Raw genomic sequence first — 22,410 nt, 5'->3', positions numbered from 1 at the left:
GTGCGGCAAACTACCGAAAGCAAATGGCGTTGATTTTTTTTCGTGATTGGACAACTAATTTAATGGCAAAAACAAAAGCAAAATCCAAAGTATATTACTGTTAACACAATCAACAAACGCTTGCGACTGCTCTGCGCTCGGCATAGAGTTTGTGTGGGTGTGTGTGGGCAAGTGGCATGTTTCGGACGGAGACGCCGACTTGGACGACAGTTAAAACAAATACTAAACAACAACAACAGCAGCAAAAATATATGTACATTTCCCATTGTACCTACATAAAAATATAAAAAAATGCACACTATATATTAAGTAATACATAAATACTTATATATATAAAAAAGTATGTATTCAAAGCAAAGCAACAACAACAAAAGGCGAAAACAAAACAAAAAAATTCAAAAAAAATTAATCAAATGTGTGCTTTAGACAGCCAGTCTCAGTACTACAGTCTTAGTCTGTCGACAGTAATAAAAACAAAAACAACAAAATATATGTTATAAAAAGAATTATAAAAATCATAAGCAAAAAAATTATAAATTAAATATATACATATATGAAGTAAACAAAAAGAAAAAACAGAGAAATCAAAAACGACAAAAAAGTCTCAAGCAACAGCTGTCTGTCATATGCGTTTCTATTATTAATATTACTACAATTATTATTTATAAAAATTCTTATTTAAAAAAAAAATATATAAATATTGAATATGAAAATCCATAGTTTCTTTAGATAAATGATAATTAATGATTTAAAAATAATGAAAGTCAAGACTCTTTGTACTCAATTGCTAAATGCATACATACAGACATACATAAATAAAAAATTAATTAATTATGCATTTGAAGTAAAGTGTGGTTTATATATGTACATATATAGCAACACAGTAATACATATATATTTTACATAAATATGTAATTGAATTAAATTTACTAAGCAACTCTGTAATGCTGAGTTTTTTTCCTCCACTGCGTATAAAAAATACAATTTAATTTGCGAAGTAAGACAACAAGCGCTCGAATGTAGTCTAAAATGCTGTCGCATAACTATAGCTTTAATATAAAAAACACTTTAAGCGCAGCTTTATATGAGGACGCTGCAAGCAGCGTGTGTTTTTGCGCGCTTTTTAAGCCGGCAAGCGCGTTTAACAAGCAGCTTAAACCGCTTAATAGCGTTTTCCAAGTTGTATAGTACAACATAAACACGCAGCTGTTGCTAGCGGCCGCACATAACGGTTGAGTAGCGCTGACAGCTTTGTAGATGACAATGACTTTTCGAAATTCCAAACTGAAATGACACATTAAAGACTTGATGTAGTCAAAAATTGATAGAAAAAAATCATTGTGGCTACTACTTTCAAAAAATACCGCTAAGGCACTAACACTAAAGTTCAAAATAAAGTTGTCAGCAGCAAAATAATTTCCATATAGTGGGTTTTCAACTAGTTTGTCTTATGTGAAAATATATTTAATATTCCTAAAAGCTTTAAGAATTTCGTCAACAACAATGACATAGCAACAAGTATAAGCAGTTTTCGAAATTAGATTTCGAACTTCGAAAATTATATTTATTAATTAAATTACACATCACAACATTAAATTCAGAAAAATATAAAAAATATATTTAAAAAAATCACAAAATCTTCGAATACACACGCTGATGTTTCAACAATTGTTGAAGTTTTTTTTAACAAAATTTTACCAAACATATTAATTAATAGAATTGCCAACATGAATTAAAAAAAAATATTAAAACCAATTTTTCATCATTATAATTACGATTCATCCGGCTTCTTATTTATGTATGTAAACAAGAAATATATGTACAGTAAAATTCTTTTTTTTTTAACTCTCCGACGATAAAGTGTGTTTCTACGTGGCAAAGCAAAAAGAAAAAGAAGTAGAAGAAAAAGCAAATAGTGCAAAACCTAAAATGTACTTCAATGCCACAAATCTGGCTTCCGTTTAGCTGGATTTCCTCAACCGACTCGTGCAATTTGTGTTGGCGCCTACATAAAAATAAAAAAAAATAAAAACAATTTTTGAGACAAACAATTTCAAGTTACACTCACAAAAAACACATATTACAGTTTATATATAATTAAAAAAAGATATTGTAAAATTTGCAAAAAACAAAAACTTTCTTTAAAATACACAAACAGTTATTTAAAAACTGAAAAAAACAACAACTATTTGATATGTCTTTTATTTTTCAGAGGTTGGGTTTTAATTAGGGCGTTAAGGTTTGAAAGAAAAAATAACTTTAGTATGGTATGTTGGAAGTTCGAAAATCGTAAACTGAAAATTAAAATTCGAGTTTTTTGAAGTAAACAAAATTGAATATTTCTTGCTTGCCAATTGAAAATTCTAGTTTTTGAATACACCTTTCGAAATTTTTAAATTAAATTTTGGGTTTTTGAAATGTCAATCGAAATTTTTAAATAATTATTTAATTTTCAGAATTTAATTTCTAATTTTTTTTTTAATAAAAATAAATATTTGTAACAAAAATATTTTTTTTAATACTAATCGAGTTTCTGAAATGAATTTGAATTTGTAAAAAAATTCGAGTTAATGGGTGGAAATTTCGAAACTTTTAAATAATTTTTGAATATTGTTATTGAATTTCGAAATTATATATGTGACCCGAAGAAAAATTTTTGTACATATTTTTTTTCACTGTTGGCTTTATGCATTCTATCGTTCAAAATTAACATTTTGTGCGAAAAGCTGCCTTCCTTCAAAACTGTAAAAATAAAGTTTTGCCAATTATTCCCTACCAAATTTTTCAACCTAAAATGCTTCGTCAACAAATATATAATAAATACTAGCAGCTCTCGATGATTTCCCTTGTGTGCTGAAATGTATGCTACATTTTTCATTTTTTACAATTTTCGAAGTAAACAGACAACTTTTACACAGTTTTTATTTGTGGTTTGAAAGATATGTATCAGTTATATATTTTTATGAATGCGACTTGCAAACATAATTTTCATAGTCATTCAAGTTCATCCCTCATAACAGTGTAAGTATTTATATTGTTTTTCGAATTTAAAAATAAACTGATGACGTAGAGGCCTTCAGTTCAATGCGAATCGCGTGTCAAAGTATGAACGTACATATAAAAATCAAATCCAAAATAAACAAAGCAAAGTACTGAAATGCTAATTTATATTGCTTTGCTTTATTCAGTATGAGGTACTCAGAAATATATATATTAATATATTTCTAAATATTTACACATAGATATTACATCTGCTTCCACCTATTCGAATATATTTATGTATATTTATTTATATCTGTGTGCAATTGAACTGCAAAACAAAATTGACGAAACTAGAATGCAAATTATCGGGTGGGCGGTTGAACGAAGCGCGTGGGTGCCGGCAGACAAACGCGCCACTAAAATCTAGTTCACTTGCACGTACTCGTATATCATCTATCTTCATACACATCCGTTCGTATAATAGTTTTGTTGGCATCGAGAAGCAATTTATGAAGCGTTGAGTCGAAGAAAAAAAAAACTTATATCTAATTGCTTTGGCAACAATAATCGATGATTAATGTGTGTAATCAACAATTTAAATGATGTGATGAAAGCGTCGATTGGAAGACCTACGAGTGGCGGTAAAGGCAAATAACAACAACAACATATTGTAACAAATTGATTTGAAGCAGCAATAAACAGATAAATTGATATACGAGTTGGCGGTGTGAGATCGCTGCAGTGTGAGCATTGTGTTGCGGAATGGAGGAATACAATATCGTAAATTGGACCTAGTGATTGGGAGAAAATCATGGCATTACCGGAAGAAATTAAGTTGAACAATCCTCTCAGCGAGGTTAGCTTCGAATCAGAATCTCTCTTTTCTATTTGTTCTCAGGTGTAATCTCAGTTAGCCGTACTAAAGGCTGATAAAAGTATGAAGATAGCGGTATTGTCTTCTTAATGGACATTTCTGACAATTTCAGTTCAGTTTTAGATTCAACAATGTATCGTTCCTAATGATCTGATCTAAGAGAAGAAGTGGAAAGATTTTCCATAAATAAATAGTCTTTAAGCTCCGGTTTTGTCTCCTTAATCACTATTAAAAACAATAACATTGGGGTTAGATTTCGTAGCTTCTCTAGGTTGGATATTCATAGCATCTCTTTCAGACAATTGAAGCTAGAATCTTTTCTGTAGACTGAAAAAAGAAGAGAAATAATTCTAACAATTTGTTAACTGCATCCTCCAGACCCAGAAGTATTTAACTGCCGATTTTTGATATTCTAGATTATAGATTTGATCTGGAATCGTTTATATATTAAGCCTTCTTTCAACAACATTTCTATATTCATGTCTCTCTCGTGAAACTCATGTGAATTAGTTTCGTCCAGGAAACGGTTTTGTTTATGTCGGATCTCTCTAAACCCTCGAAAGCGAGGTTTGTGTTCCTAGGTCAGTGGGATGTTTTAAAAGTGTAGGTCTTAAAGCAATATACTATGAAAGGGCCAATAACGCAGTTTATTTATTTGTCTGTATTCCTATACATTCGTTCGGATCATCACGACTCCCTGAAGGTTTTGGATTTATGGTTTATCGATTACTGTACGGATCATCTCAGAGTGCGAATTCAAAAAAGCGATTTCGATTAAGGTATATAATAATAGTTAGCGAAGTTTTGACTTTCCTTCCTTAGATTTCTTAATGATTAATCTAAAATATTTTAAATCTGTGTGATAAGTAAGTAATGAAGTTTTGACTTTAGTGGAAGATTCCTTCAAATTCAATATTAAACCATTCAAACCTGTAAGCATAACTGCCGTCGCTATAAAAGTTATTAAAAGCTCTCCACCAGTGTTGTTAAGTGACAAATCAAATCAAAGCATTCATAACGAAAGCACCGTTAAGTTTGCCGGTAACTCACCAAGAAAAACAAAAACTACTACAAAAGCACTTGTCACATGCTTGCAACCACAATAAACCGCAATTTCTCAATGAACTGGCTGCTCGGCTGCACAACGTGCTAGCCGCAGCCGAACGCTGTTGCTCGTGACTAGTGTTTTTTTATTTATGTGTAGTCATCTGTAAGTGCTCACAAACATGACTGCAGTCCGCGAAAGCTCTGTGGCACGCCAACGTAGTAAGCTTTTTGTGCATCAAACACTTGCAAGCGGCTGGCTCGTTGACTGGCACTTTGTTGACTTTAAAGCGTACTTTTTTTAATTCGCTTGGCTTTGCACGTGTCCTATACCGCTTTGGCGCTCGTGTCGCCAAACGCCGAGTGCCGCCGCCAGGACTCCGATGCATATTTCGCGAAGCTGCTGTCGGCAGTTGGTGACAGGACACCGAGGGCAGCTGCTGTGCGCCTTGTTGAGAGTGCTTTGTGCGTGCAGTTAGTGGCTCTACGTGGAGTATCGTCGCGTGTGTGTTTGTAGCGTCCGTAGTCGTTGGATACTAGTGGCAACAACTGCCACAGCGTTGAGTATAAAGGGTCATATAATATTTATAGTATTTTCCTTTCTTTTTTCACAACTCTTGCTTTCTTTCGTCGATTTTTTGTTGTTTGTCTGCTATTTGCTTAGCACGAGATGGCTGCATTATGTGGAAGGCCAAGTGAAGTGTCGGCAGTTAATGGTGTTAGTGTATTTTAAGCTTCACGGCCAAAAGGATGCAAATCACTATGCGCCTATGCGAGTCGGTCCTTTCATAGTGTTTTAATAAAACAATCAGACGCGTCGCAACCGTTACATTGTGTTCGTTTGTAGTTTACCGTTTGAATGCGTGTTCGTACGCGGTCGTGCCTTGGCATTGCCAGCACACACGATATGTACGTATCGTGAGTCGTGTGAAACGTGTTTCAAATTTGCACGTGTGTCCTTGTGACGCTTCCGTCGCATCTGTTTTCACACAGACACAACGCGCTTTACATATATGTTTTGGTTTTTGTGTAAGACAGACATCACAATTGAAACATTTGTTTTAAATTCATAAAAATCGTCGCGTTGTGGAATTGTGTTGCGTTTTGTGCGGAAAAGAATATGTAACCGTTATATGGTGGGATATAACAGGTCGCACGCGATTTAATTCTGAATTAAAATAGTCGTTAGACGTGTAGATAAATGGAAGTGACTGAATGAAACGATGATCGAGTGGCATTAAAGAATAGCGGAGTTCCAAAGAACTTTCGTTTTGCTGAGGAATAAAGTTTATGAGCTTAGAGTAAACTTTGGCTTGAAGCTTTGGAGATTTCAAATGTAATTTCTTAAATATGCAGAAACGGCATTTAAGAGTGAAAAAAATGATTATCTGAAATGATTATAATTCGCGTCGGTTTTCTGGGTCTCATTCAATATTCTCATTTGAAGCAGAACGAGTATAAAAAATAATACGCAAGGTCTTTTCCATGTTCGTCACTACTTTGGAGAGTGTGCGGTTTAATTACGATCATTTAAAAGCTCTATTCTACTAATCAAAATTACTAGAATCCGGTATAAAGCTCGCATTCTTGGTATTTTTGAAGTCTCAAATATCACATCAAGTCCGAAAATGGGTACACTAGCCATACTAAAACGATATCTGCAACTAAATAAATATCGAATGAAATATCTGGAATTTCATCGTACTAATACTTATATGAAACTATCGGTTAGATTTAGTTTATTAAATGATAAATTTAGAAATCAGATTTAGAATCTAGATATACATGTTTAAAGTATCAAAGCATAAAACATTAATCTTCACCTTCAAAACAGAAACTCAAAGAGTTGATATTGTCTTATATGAGAGGTTCATATTTCTATTATTTTCCATATGATTTTTTTGACTTGCGTACTCTCTATGATTTCTTTTATATTCTCCGACTGGAAAAAAAACTTCTAGAAATTTTTCAGCCATTTGGAGGCCTTTCTGTCAAATTATGGTATAATGGCATCTTCTAACTTGGTCCTCTTAGACAATCGTATCCGTGGATCTAGCATATCTATCATTTCTACTTGACCCCTCTATATCCAAAGATTAAAATCCGTTTTTTTAAAGAATTTATTTAATTCTATACACAATCGGCAATCCAAAGTTATATAGCGTAGTAGCCTGAGTAGCCTTCAGTTCTTTCTGTGTTGTGGAGCTTTCTTAGTATACCAAACAGAATCTGTGTTATATTCTGAGCCATTTAAAGTATTCACGTTATAAGCAACGTGCAGAGTTGTATTCGAAGAAAAATGTTTCTTATAAATATTCCGGAAGTGCTACTTCCAGCCTGTCGAGAAGCATTCACAATAACAATCCGATCGGTTACAGCGATTGGAAGCTCTAGGGCAGCTTTTACTTCTGTGGATTGATATTAGAACGACTCTCTGGTACTTTTCTGGTTAAAATTAATAATATTTTGACTTTGTTAAGTAAATCCAATGTTGGCATTGGAACGTATCATTAGACGTTCTTCAAACAGATTAAATTAGATTAAATGAATACAATGACATACGAGACACTTGTTCGAAATTATGTTTACCTTACCAGCTATAGAGGAAATTTCCTTGATTATTTTTTTCAATATCTACCAGGTCATAGCATTAATAACCCCCAACCCCCAACATAAAGTAGCAAACAAAAAAATTTACTAAGTCAATTATGCAGAGTCATTTAAAACAATTTCTTTTTGAACTTGTGCTCCCGTTTGGCCACTCAAGGAAGCGCACAGAGTGACTGTAAGCCAACCACGATAAAAAAAGGATATCGCTTTATCGTCTCTTTGGGCAAAGAGCCAACAAGCAATCAGCCACTGCAATTTGGTTGGCATTTAACACAATCATTAAATAATAACTCGCTGGCATATGCATTTGCATGTCACATTCCTGCTCACTTCCCTCTCTCTACACATTTGAATTTCGTAATTATGCCAGCTGGACTGGACTGAACGCACAATGCAGAGTGGGACAATCGTTAATGAGCCGCTTAGTGACAGCACTATCTAGGTATCTACACAACCGCAGAACAATGAGTGAATGCGCCTAAAAGTGTGCTATAATATTTGTGAGTGCGTGCATTTATTACGTACAAAAGTGTAAATTGCACATAAATAAATCGATGTTCGCGCGTGTGTTGCGATAGCAATGGCAGCACACAGCATCCGCGCGATTGCATATGTGGCACAATTAACTCGACTCGCCGCTGTGAGTGGACCAAAATAGACGTGTGTCGCGATGGGTGAACGCTTAGCAGCAGCAGCGGCGACGGCCGTGAGTTCTGGTGCACGCCACTCGCGCATTAGTCCAACACCCGGACGTGGCAGTAAGGTCGCCTATACGCTGTGCCCGCGCATGGAGCCGCCCGATGAGAAGGCAGCATTGCAGGTGCAGCGACGCACGTCGGCCGCGAAGGCGCCACCAAATTGTATGGCCATACCGATGTCCTCCATACAGACCAACTCAAAAGGTGAGTATCCATTTCGTATTCTATAATGTTCATGTTAATAAATATTTATTTATTTTTAAATGGGTGGACTGGATGGTACGAAATGCTTGTAACGCCAACAAAGTAGACCGTAGAATAATAAAAATTAATTGCTTTTGTAAGTTGTAAATTCAACATGTGGAACACAATTAATAGTTTGTGTTGTAGTTGTCTAAAGTCTCATTGATTTCCGATACCAGAGTGGTTTGAGTAGTCCGTGGTATTGTATCGACAAGTAGTATCTTTCAATTCTAAATCTATTTTTTTTCTCTTCGATAGATAACATTAAATGCCTCTTCATTTTTAACTTCCAAAATCATTAGGCCGAGCTGATAGTCACATCAATACTATAAAATCTCCTTAGGTTACTCAGGCTTTATAGCCACACTATAAATGCAGTATTTGCCCAAAGTTCTGTTCCGATATCTTCATTAGTGATTACTTTATATATTGTAAAGTAAACGATTCAGATCGACTTCAAAGTTCTGGTATATAGGAATTAGGCGTGGTTGTGAAAATATTACAAACTGAGTTTCATTAATATTGGTCGATTCATTCAGTAAGGAAAACGAACAGAAGCCTTAAATTTCATTATGAAGAAGGCACAGAAGAGCTGCATTGAAAATTGTACACAAAATTTTAAATGGGCCTGGTTCCGCCCACTTATGGGTCAAAAACCATATCTCCGAAACTACTCGACCAATTTCAATGATTCGTTTTGTAATATTTCCCTTGCATCCCAATTATATGTTGTGAAAATAGGCCAAATCGGTTCACAACCACGCCTACTTCATATATAGCAGAACTTTGAAGTCGACCTGAATCGTTTACATTACAATATATAAAGTAATCACTAATGAAGATATCGGAACAGAACTTTGCACAAATACTACATTTATAGTGTGGCATCGCCCTTCTAAAAATCGTCGAAATCGGACCATAAATTTTCAAGGCCCCATGTATCGAACATGAGGACCTCAGGGCTTCTAATTCTTTTTTTTACCGAAAATATAGGTAAGTCTCTCAGATATTTTCAAGAAATTCGGAAGGAATATGTTTGTTATATTAATATAATTAAATAAATAAATTGCGGGAGTATAAAATTTTCGGTTACACCCGAACTTAGCTCTTCCTTACTTGTTATAATCCTTGCGTGGTTATAATCCGATTTCTTCCATTATTAAACTTTATAAGGAAGTAGCTAAAAGAAACTACTTTAGAGAGTTTATCACTTAGTTACGTCACTTTATGTGTTTTCGGTTTTCGCCATTTTGTTGGCGTGGCTCGAAAGGTGGAATGTCGATCGCTTTCCAGGGAAAGTGTGCCGAGGTAATGAGGGCCTTGGCTGAGAAACTCTGAAAGACAAAATAATTTAATGTATTTTCTGAAGACTACACAAAGTCTGGGTCTTTCACTAGAGAGGTCCCATATTACATTATTGTTTTTTGCGATGAGGACACACATGCCTTTGAACGCCCATGTCTATTGCATCAGTAGGGTACCCAGATTAACCGAAATGAACCTATCCGAGATGACACCCGACGCTGCCATTGCTCGATGCAGGTTCACCAGGGCTACAGTCATATGTAGGCTTCTCTTTGTGGAGTGGTTCCTCTCCTACGCACGACTAATCGTCTTTCGTATCAACAGGGGCCAATACTTCCAGGAGTTCTAGCTTTTTGGACATTATTAAAACTACCGTATTGGCTTTCTCGGTAGTTTTCATAGGAGACACGCTCACTGAGATAGCTGGTAGGGAGACCTCTTTCTTCTTCTTCTTTTCCTCTCCTTGTGCCTTGTGTTTCGCCATTGACTATATCGCTTCTTATCACACTACATCGTATATATAGTATGTTGGCATGTTCAACATACCGTGTAAATAACTGTAGACCATATTATTTACTTCAACCAATTTCCACTCAAGTCTGCCTGAGCCATTGACGCCACATATTGCGGTAAAATGCTGCATTTACGGTTGAATTTCAATGTCGCACAATAAAATAGTTGAAAATGAAAAATAAAAATAAAAACAAAAAATAAATACACAAGTGTTCGAATAAATTGCAAGTGCCAGCAATAATACAAAACAAAAAATGAAACAAAGAAAAAAGTAAAAGCCACTAGGCATTAAGTCAAAGCTCCATAAAGTATCCATTTGACAGCATTTTCATTCACTCGTTTTCCTTCATTTGGCAAGCGTACATTCATTTTCTGAAATAAGTACTCATCTGTGCTGGGAGGATCACCGGGGAGTGCTGCGGCGGCGTGGCGGTTTGTTTGCCATATTTTCTATTGTTTACGACTCGGTCACAAGAAAGGTTGCATCTTGGCCAAAGATACTTAAATGCGCCTTTGTGTGTGTCTGTTCTTATTCATTTCTGTGGCTTGCCCTAAGCGCCAACAGGTATTTAGCCTTGAGCTTGTGGTTAGATAGACAAAGACATGATGCTTACGATAAAATCGTGGTTGCACATATATTTATGGGTTTAATGCGTGTTTTTAAAGGTGTGTGTGTGTATATATTGCTCCCGAGGAGAATGTACTCTTATATAAGTAGTACATGTAGAAAGTAGTTTTGAGAGCATAAACTGTGTGGCTCAAGAAAGTTATTAAAATCTGTATGGCAACATATGAGTTTTATGTTTTATTGACTGCCATTGTAGTATCTTCTATCTTTAAGTTGGCGTAAATTCTATCACGTGTAGATAAGTGTTTTTAAGACACAGTTACAAAATTATTAAAGAATATAGTGATTATAGATTATTGATAGATTTTTCGAGTTATATTTATTCGAATAGTACATTCTTTACTTGTTATCTGGAGTATCTTTATATTTACCAATATCTTCAACTGTTCATCAGCTTTTAATTCAGTGAGGTACATTCACGTTCGCTTATGCCATTACTTAGGTCGTCTGCCAATACTAAACTTCACAAGTCCATGATCCATACATATTTTCATCAAGATAGTAGTTCGAGTAGTAGTACATTCATATCAAGATTCTAGTTAATGTGGAATCGCCCACGTTCGTTTTGTAAAATTCGTTCGTTCTAAAATTTATAAAGTCTCATATTGAGGCACTTTTGTGTTCAAAACAATGGATCGGTGGTCCAATTTTCAATCTATGCTGGAAACGTACGAACAAATAGCTCACCTGAAAAATTCTTCAAATATTGTACTTGCGGAGCTCAAAGGCATCTTCAAAACAGTTTTATAAAACGTATCTCGATCTTATCTATTAAATGTAAATCTTTCAATATGTTGTTCTTCCTGTGTTCGAAGACAAACAGTTTTTTTTTAATTTATGGCGAGATCTCGATATTTTTGTTCACGAAAATTCTTCATAAGCTAATCATTATTTTTATATGGTAATGCCCTGAATTATGCCTGAAATATCGGATATACATTTATTAAAAATTCAGATCCTGAGGTGAAGTGGACCCAGAGAGCATCCTTAAGGTCATGGGAAAGGAAAAACTGTAAAACGAAATTAGATTAAATGTAATATGAATGGAATACTTTTTCTCTCTTAAAGAAGTAATTAAAAAATAAATATTTTAATTTTTAGATTTTTTTTGTTTTTTTTTTATGTTTTTTGATTTCAATAATATTTCCAGATTTTTTGTATTGAAAAAGTAATCTACATTTGAACCGCCTTGTATATGTGGTATTTTAAATATTTTATTAATTTTTCCGAATTTTCCTTTATGTTCTTATATCTCTAAAAATCACTTGATATTTGTCAATTAACAAACATTTACGAAATATATACTACAAGCATAACACAGAGCTGTCGGAGTATCCATTTGCTAGCAAAAATTATATTTCATCTTTTCTCATACATTTTTATTTTATTCACATTTGCTTCTAAACGGCTTGGAATATTTTATTGCTCAGAGTTTGAAATCTTTTCAAATAACAAATAAAATTCTTTGAAGAGTTTAACGTACCTGAGTTATTAATGGTGCCATGGGGCGTATGAGTAACCTTTTGGAGCTATATATGTATTGTTGTAACTTGTGGTGTGTCTATGGTTTTATAAATTATTTCGTCTTATTGTAAAGTTTGGTAAAATTTATTGAAATTCATATATATACACAAATATACATCTCCCTATCTACATACACTATATACTATCCCTATGTATAGAGCTTTGTCATTATTTATATTAACTATTTCGCAACGATAAAAATGAATTTTAATTGTCCCAGACAACAAAAAGAAAATTGAACAGGTTTATAGTTTTCTTGAAATTTAATACGGATCACATAAAAATAATCTCAAATTTTTTTTTTTTTTTTTTGTTTATTTTACATTGCAACTAGTTCTAAAATATTTACAAAAGAAAGACTAACAAGCAACTTGAGTATGATATAAAATATTACAAAATTACAAAAATACTCTGAGAGTATTGGCTAGTTTAAAAGATCGCTGGGTTTTATGCGTTTGAGTCGTCTTGGTGGTCCATCTCTAGAAGTTAACATGACTACTTCTTCGTTACAATGCATTAGCAACCTGGCTTCATGTGTTGCTGCAATTTTTAATATTTCAGCGTTAACTGAGTTTACGTTTAGATCACGCTCTATGTCAGCACATCTACAATACCAAGGCGCTTTGACAATAACTCTTAGTATTTTGTTTTGGAATTGTTGGATGACTTTCTTATTATTTGCGTTAGTACATCCCCAGAGTTGTGCACCATAGCTCCATATCGGTCTGAGTACTTGTTTATAGATAAGTAACTTATTTTCGATGGATAATACTGATTTGTTACCAATTAGCCAATTAATATTCTTGAGTCGCATGTCTAGTTCTTTCCGTTTGTTTTTTAAATGAATTTTCCACCGTAGCTTAGAGTCAAGTGTCATTCCCAAGTATTTAACGGAGTTGTAGTATGGTATTCGTACACCGTCTATGAAAATTGGCAAGTACTGTATTTTATTGTACGTGAAAACAATGTGTACAGACTTAGCTTCATTGAGTTTTATCTGCCATTTCTTTGCCCAATGTAGGACTTTATTTACAGCTTCTTGGAGATTATTAGTTGACTCATGTTCACTGCTACCAACAGCAAGCAACGCGGTATCATCTGCAAATGTGGCTGTTGTGTAATTGTAGTCTACTGGCAGGTCATGCGTGAACAAAATATAAAGAAGAGGGCCCAACACACTACCTTGTGGAACTCCTGCTTTTATTTTCTTAAGACTAGAATACTCGTCTCCTTGTTTAACACGGAAGTAGCGATCTGACAAATATGATTTTATGATATCATAATACTGTTTCGGTAAAATTAGTTTCAGTTTCGAAAGCAGTCCTTTGTGGCAAACTTTATCGAACGCTTTTGCAACATCCAAAAACACGGTAGAACAGAATTTCTTTTCCTCAAATGCTTTTTCTATAGTATTTGTAATTCTATGGATTTGATCAATCGTAGAATGGTTAGCTCGAAACCCAAACTGATGAGCTGGAATTATGGCTTTTCGTTCTATGATTTTATTGAGACGTTTTATGAGAATTTTCTCAAAAAGTTTCGATATTGTCGGTAGAAGTGATATGGGCCTGTAAGAAGATACATCATATCCTGGTTTTCCTGGCTTTTGAATCATAATAACTTCCGCAATTTTCCAATAAGTTGGCACGTATTTAAGATTAAAAGACGCATTAATAATGCTGGTAATTTTTACTATACCTACGGGAGGAAGCTGTTTTAGAACCTCGGCAGTAATCAGGTCGTAACCGGGGGATTTTTTGTTTTTCAGGTTTTTTATTTCCTCACTTAACTCACTGCTTGTACAACTTGAGATTTCCTCGCTTTCCTGACTGCAAACAGTAGGATAATCTACATTTGTTTCGTATGGGCAGAATATTTGAGCTAAATAATCGGAAAATACTTCCGCTTTTTTTGAATTATCTCTGGCCCAAGTATCAGCGCCTATTTTAATGGGACATACATGAGTTTTTGGTGTTTGTAGTCTTTTACAGCTTTTCCAAAGAGAGTAATCGGAATTTCTTTCATTGGTTAAGGACCGAAGATATTTTGCGAAACTTGCATTTTTGAATCTCTTAATTTTCCGATTAAGATCTTTTGACACTTTATTTAGAATGGATTTATCAACAGGGCAACGAGTTTGATGCCACTTACGTCGTAGCTTACGCTTTAATTTTATTATTTTTCTTATATCATTGGGATATTGAGAGTTCACAGCAAATTTCCTTACGTTCGGTGTACTTTTCCAAGCGGCATGTTGCACGCTTGTTGTAAAATGTAAAATTTCAGATTCCAGTTGGTCTATATTTGATATAGAGTCATTTTTGCTTTCATAACATTCCATGATCTTTCTGAAGTATTCCCAATCTGTACGTTTATTGCACAAGGCCGCTGTATTGTCTTTAAAAATTACAGTTTCACTATAGGTTAAGTAGATTGGCGAATGATCCGAGTTTAGGTCATAACCCTGATTAATCGATAGATAGTTCCGGGATATTTTCCCGACAATGAAAAAATCTATCAGGTCTGGAATTTTTTGACTATCTGTTGGCCAATATGATGGTAGGCCCGTCGATAATGCATAACTTCCGGTTGACTGCAGTGCTTTATAAAGTTCTCGCCCCTTTGTAGTCGTAAGCCTCGAACCCCAGTACGTATTCTTTGCGTTGAAATCTCCACCCATTATGAATCTATATCTGTGTCTATTTATTAAGTTTTGGTACTCTTCACATTGGATTTGATGTCTTGGTGGACTATACACTGACGTAAATGAGAGTGGACTTTTAGCTCCGTAAATAGTCACTGTTGTAGTTTGAAACTTATCAGTTGTAAGTTTTTCTTCCTCAACATGTTTAATCGTATTTTTAATTAATATTGCACTTCCGCCGCGTGCGCAATTGCTTGGATGAATTGTATGGTAAGTTTCATAGTTTTTAATTTTAAAAAAGGTTTGTGACGTAAAATGTGTCTCCGATATCATACATACGTCAACATTTTCCGAGTTCAATATAATTTCGATTTCATCCTTATGATTGATTAACCCATTTGAGTTCCATAGAAGAATCTTTATGGAATTAGACATCTTTGTTGTTAAACAGATATTTTTCAAGTCTACATAAACGACTTTGTAAGGAGGTGTTGAATTCCTCTTGCTTATTGAGTTTCTGTAAGATCTGCGATAAAATGCTGTTATTAGAAATATTCTCGTTATTATTAGCTTTTAAAACATGAGCAAAAGTAGATTTTTTCAATGTTTCAGCTGTAATTTTAGGTCCTTCCTGTTCATTGGTTTTCGTTTTGAAATCTGCAGGATCTTCTACCTTTCGAGTTATACCGTCAGTTTTTTTGTGGCCAATTGTTTTTGCTCGTAGCTTTTGTAATTCTTTGGCGACAAGGCACCCTCTATAGTTGGCTGGATGCGCTTCGCCACAGTTGCAACATTTAGGCTGCTGTTGCTCTGGTTTTGAGCATTCAGAGGTCTTATGCTTACCGGAACACTTAACGCATCTTGGTTGTTTACCACAATAATTTTGTGTGTGACCAAATGACTGGCAATGTTTACATTGTGGTATCAGCTTAGGCAATTTGACTGGTTCAATAGAAACAATTGAATTTAATATAGTTTTGGTCTCATAGATCTTTTTTATATCTTCCATGGGAAGTTTTGGTCTCATAGATCTTTTTTATATCTTCCATGGGAAGATTTAATTAATATGGATATATGCATATTTACCTCTCATGTGCACTAGGCATATTTTACCATCCATATATGAGTATACTAATGCATATGCATTTATTTATGTTATTTTGTGTTAAACTGTTATCTGCCACATATGTGTTTTGTAAATACTTAAAATTTCTTATAAACACATATACACATATGCTCACATGCTCATCTGCTCATCTGCTCATAAGCTCATATAGTCATATATAGATGTTTACACATATGCATATTTATGCGCCTCTATGATTTCCAGTAATTGTCTGCATTGCAAATATTGCGGCCTCATTAATATCACATTCACATAAATCAGCAAGTGTTTCCTTTATGACTAATAAAAATGTATTATATCAGCACATTCGTGTGTATGTGTGTGTGAGAAACCAGTAATGTGCGGTTATTAAAGGTGCTCCATAAACTGAGTAATGTTTACAACAGATATCGATACGAGTTTTCGGGATTACGTATAAACAAAATCCACTTATATGAGAACTATAAAATATGAATATGTTATAAGAAATAATCTCAGATGGAAGTTGTTGTAGTGAAAAGGTAGATGTCACTGTGATAAAAACTAGATAAAGACCAACAAAATTTGGTTTCATAGTGAATATGACTTATAGAATTTTTTATATATTTGATTTGATGATTGATTTGAAGCCGAGATTTTTTCCTTCGTATTTCTGCAATTTTTTTAAATCTATGCCAAAGTCCATTGATGAGAAGAATTTTCCGAAAAGTTGTAACTTACTCTCTTTTTGAATGATTTTTCGCGAATCCAATTCTCTAGACACATCTTAAGATTCATATAGCAAAAGAAATATGGGACTGTTCAGCTTCTAGAGCTTGATAATAAGGGAAGAAGGCTGTATACTTTTCTTATATAGAGTCTTTTACCGACCGCATAAAATTTGGTTTAGACATGCCGAAAACTAAAGTTAAAAACCTCATTAAATCATTTTGCATTCAAGTGTTACGAAAAGTTTACAGAGAGCTTGATATCACCTAGTTGAATAGTATCTGATCAAATACTATATAAAAATACCAGAGACACTAATTATAGAACCACTCGATATGAAACCACTCGTTATAGAACTACACTTACAGATGCTTTCGCTACTGAATCATTCTTTATAGAACAACTCGTTATAGAACTCATCGTTGTAAAACCAATCGTTTTAAAGCCATTCGTTGTAGAACCACTCGTTATAAACCTACACTTACAGAAGCGTTACCTATAAAATCATTCTTTGTAGAACCATACGTTATAGAATCCCTCGTTGTACAGCTCGTTATAGAACCACCAGTTATAAAGCCATTAATCATTCGTTATAAAGTCACTTTTTACAAACCCGATCAATTCGTACACAATCCCGAAAACAACTGATTCTCTTCAGAATTCCGAAAATAAAAGTAGTAGCACAATTTATATACACACGCCCCTACAGACACATAACGATCCACATATAAAATTTTATTATCATATGATTAAATATTTGCACCGGAATTTATTGTGTGCTCGGCAGCGCACCGCAGCATCAGCAGCAGCAGCATCAGAGATTTAATCACATCAACAAATGCACAACATATATAATATAAAAATTATTTGTTTGTGTCGTTCGGCTGCTTGTTAGCGAAAGCAGCAACAATGTAACGAAATAATTTTGTAGGCCTCACAACACACACTCACAAACACTCTACGGTTTGCAAAAACGACCAACCGCGAATCGGCAAAGCAATATAAATTGTAAGAGTCACCTGACATACTGTGGGAAATTGAATAAATTCTCGGCGCAAGGACACATTTCTGTTGTTGTTGTTGTGTAATTTTTGTACTTTACTCTCGTTTGCCTCTTTTCTTTTACTCCTCAGCATCCTTTTTATGGTTGTTTGGTTTGCAAAAGGTAAAGCAAATTGCCGAAAAATAGGCTTCTTTTATTTGTGCTTGGCAGTATTATGTTGTTGTTGTTTTTGTAATTTTTATGATGCTGATGAATGATTTGTAGAGCTTTCTTTGTATTATATTGCATATGAGGTAGTATAAATGTATGAATGTATAATTTGACTGGCTTTTTATGGCAAACACTAAATGAGGTTAGTCAAAAAGGAGTTGGATACGTTGAAGGGGTTTTGAGTGATCTTGGCTAGTATTTCAAGATTTGGAAAGGCTTTTTGAAACTTCTTAGATCAAGCTTTGGTTAATTTTAACTTTTTTCTTCGAGATGTCGATAATTACATATGTACATACATATCTTTTTTTGGTCGAGCATACTCTTAGTGGTATAAGTCTCCTCAATATCGCATATAAGGTTTTGTCGAGCGTATTGTGTGAAAGAGTAAAGCCCACCGTCAACGAACTGATTGGACCTTATCAGTGTGGCTTTAGACCTGGAAAATCGACAATGGACCAGATATTCACCATGCGCCAAATCTTGGAAAAGATCCGAGAGAGAAGAATCGATACTCACTATCCTTTTATCGATTTTAAAGCTGCCTTCGATAGCACGAAAAGGAGCTGCCTTTATGCCGCGATGTCTGAATTTGGTATCCCTGCAAAACTAATAAGGCTATGTAAGCTGACGTTGAGCAATACCAAAAGCTCCGTCAGGATCGGGAAGGGCCTCTCCGAGCCGTTCGATACCAAACGAGGCTTCAGACAGGGTGACTCACTATCGTGCGACTTCTTCAATCTATTACTGGAAAAAATAATACGAGCTGCAGAACTAAATAGAGAGGGTACAATCTTCTACAAGAGTGTACAGCTCCTGGCGTATGCCGATGATATTGATATCATCGGAAGCAACAACCGCGCCGTTTGTTCTGCGTTTTCCAGACTAGATAAAGAAGCGAAGCGTATGGGTCTGGTGGTGAATGAGGCGCTGAAGCGTGGACGATGACAACATCCGATGAGACGACTCTTGGGGTTTTCGAGAGAAAGGTTTTGCGCAAGATTTATGGTCCTCTAAACATTGGCAACGGCGATTACCGCAGACGATGGAACGATGAGCTGTACGGTTTATACGACGACATTGACATAGTTCAGCGAATAAAAAGACAGCGGCTACGCTGGCTAGGTCATGTTGAACGAATGGATGAAAACACTCCAGCTCTGAAAGTGTTCGATGCAGTACCCGCTGGAGGAAGCCGAGGAAGAGGACGACCTCCACTCCGGTGGAAAGACCAAGTGCAAAGTGACCTGGCTTCACTTGGTGTTTCCAGTTGGCGCCAAAAAGCAAAAAGGAGGAACGAGTGGCGCGCTCTGGTGGATTCGGCTATAATCGCTTAAGGCGGTTTCTACGACAAATATACACGTTTTTGTGGCTAAGGTATTCATTAAAGTAAGTTGGTCCAATCTTGGCTTCGGCGACGATATTGATTACTCGAGGCTGATTTATGTTACGCAGCATGATGACAACTCACACTACTTTTAATTGCAAAGTGCAGGCAATTTTAAATAGTTTGGGCTAATTGACTACGTCATCCTGGTTTGTAGCTGTGTCAACTCTCTTGCACCGAAATTGTCACATTAAGATCATCGATATCTTTTTTTACCACCAATATAGGTCATTCAATCAGTCATTTATGGTTATCATATTGAGGTTTCATGTCAGGAAAACTTCTCTTTCGAGTCAATGAAGTGACAGAAATCTATTGGAAATGCTACTAATCCATCGAGGTGTCAACTGCCAACTGCTTCTACAATCGCAATTTGATATTGTTGGAAAAACACTCATATGTTAGTTGTGTCGCCACAAATTAAATGATGCGATTAGCCCGTCAGTAACAGTTGATCCAGGAATAATTGGAAGAGGCTGGCGTAAATCGCCTGCTAACAGAATCCTGGCTCCACCAAAAACGTTCATCGACAATCAAGATCTTTTAAAATTCTGTGCAGTACCTCCAGCGACTTCTTTAATATTTGGAAAATCTTCGTTAAAGCGCTATTTTTGGCGATTTTGCCGATTGGTGTTTCGTTCATTTACAATTTAGGAGTAATTGTTTGCTTACTAACAGGTGCCAAATTGGTGGTGAAATTTAGTGTAATTGGTTCTGGTATTACATCGGTCCTCATATACTATATACGATGATTTTATATTGGACTCTATGCCGAATATATAGGTCAAATTGTGTGTTATCTTAATAAAATTTCATCAATAAATTGCGAGAGTAACAAAGCAACAATGACAACCTTCAAAATATTATTTTTTGCTTTCTCTTTTTATATTTTTCTTGTCAACTCGAATAAAATTCTCTTATTATTATCTTCCTCGCAATTTTTCCATATTTACTCACTTTCTAATCTTTTTCTGGCCTTCCACGAATATTTCAAGACTCAAATTAGCCAGATCGTTTTGGCCGTTCTCGGCGGATATTTTTCAAATTTTTTAACTCGTGATATCTTTTGAATGGAATGTCAGAATCTAATAATTCCAAAAGTTATATGAAGGTTTTGAAGCGATCTTAAATAAATCATTTATTAAGGATTTATACTAAGGTACAAATAAAGAGCCTTTTCAAGTGTGGTATTTCAATTAATTTTTTATATAAAATCGCTAATTGTGACAAAACTATAATAGTTGGAGATATGATATGTCATATCTTTAATCGTTTTTGCCGCATTCGCGATTAAAGAAAGTTTTTTGGTATTTTTTTTATATTATCGGAGTTTTGGTAAGGAACCCTATTTTTTTTTATTGAAAGAATTTTTAAAATCTTTACAGTAGTTTCGGGGCCTATTCGAGACAAACAAACAAAAAATCAAACCTTTCCTCTTTATAATATTAGTATAGATATACGCTTATTGGATGGTTCCCCAAATGAATTACTGTAATGCAATTATTTGACTGGACATAAAATGGGGGACGTAAATCGGACTTTAATGAGGGAAGTTGCTTAAAAGTCTGACCATATAGCTACCATAGCTGACAGACTTGATCATAAAGGTCTTCCCAAACTTCTTGAACAGGTGACACTCGAAACCGCTTACTAATCGAAGTTCTTTGTATGTAATAATTTTAAACCCAATTTTAAATTTTAACCAAATTTATTGAAAACTGTTCTGAAGAATGAAAGCCAGGGCTTCAAAATATATCAGGCCTGAGAAGAACTCATTATTGAACTAGCACAAGTTACAGAGTCAAAAGTTAGAGAATCATTCATTATTGAACCACATTTTACATGGCAATTCATTATGTGATCTCTCGTTATAAAGCCACTTGTTAGAGAACCACGCATTCGAAATACAATCATTAAGTAGTTAATATTTGGAAAATATGGAATGAGGTGTTTTTAAATTCGTTTTGTGGTACTTGTAGGCAAGGAAGCATGTTGTTCAACTATTTCATTGATATCTGTTTACAGGTTTCTCTAAAGCTGAGCTAAAGTGGAAGTTTTAGCTACATATGAGTCATCTAGATAATAATCAATGTTGTCTAAAAACTACTTTAAAAAATGTAAGAGTGGGGATTAAAAACTTTTTTAAGCAATTTAGCAATAAGCTGCACCTGGGAATTATTGATGATAATATCAGACTTTCTACATAATTTGTACAGAGCATAGACTCAAAATTCGACTTCTTTTTATCTCTCATAGCGAAAAAAAACCGTTTTACTTCATCCTATTACTAAATCTTACCAAGGAATTAAATTACCTTAATGAAATTAGTGAGTATGACGTGGCGTATGAGTAACCTTCATCATTCTAATTCATTCTAATGTTAATACTCCGTTGTTTTTTCATTCAAATCAGCTTGAAATTACCTTTTGGTCTATAACAGCTTGGAAAATGCTTGTAAATTTTATTAATACACCATTTGCATTTTATTTTCAACGAACATCGACTACTTTCTAAAAATAAATAAGTAAAAAAGTATACGAAAACAGGTACAAATAAGAACTCAAACAACAAATTTACATTAGTGAAACACTCAATTAACATTTCGCCGGCAAAGCATTCCAATATAAGTGGCTAATGCTTATGCATGACGACGCCGCCCTTGCCCCTGCGAACCAAAGCGACAAATAAACAAACAGATAGCAGTTGAAGCAGAGAGGCATACTTTCCGGCGCTTGTGCCAGGCAACATATGTGAAGGTGCACATCTGCATTAGTACACAGAATTCTATGCACGATAGAGTGTGTATGTTCACTTTTATTTACTTACCTTAAATCGATGTCCTTGTCTTCTGCGAGCGACCTTAAAAAGTCGAGGTAAACAAACAACGGCACGAATTGCCAGCGTAACTTAGCAAGTGGCTGTACATGTGATTTTG

General features: G+C 34.8%; 1 protein-coding gene across 1 annotated transcript in view; it reads left to right on the top strand.

Moving 5' to 3' along the window:
- The first annotated feature begins 8,032 nt into the window (after window positions 1-8,032).
- LOC105210682 (uncharacterized) overlaps window positions 8,033-22,410 on the top strand; it is a 33,924-nt gene continuing 19,546 nt past the window's right edge. Inside the window, exon 1 of the mRNA XM_029039315.2 lies at window positions 8,033-8,412. Coding sequence (XP_028895148.1) covers window positions 8,181-8,412 — 232 coding nt within the window. The 5' untranslated portion in view covers window positions 8,033-8,180. The remainder of the gene's footprint in view (window positions 8,413-22,410) is intronic.

Source organism: Zeugodacus cucurbitae, chromosome 6 (genome assembly GCF_028554725.1).
Source record: "Zeugodacus cucurbitae isolate PBARC_wt_2022May chromosome 6, idZeuCucr1.2, whole genome shotgun sequence".
NCBI lineage: Eukaryota > Metazoa > Arthropoda > Insecta > Diptera > Tephritidae > Zeugodacus > Zeugodacus cucurbitae.
This window is presented reverse-complemented; position numbering and strand designations above follow the sequence as displayed.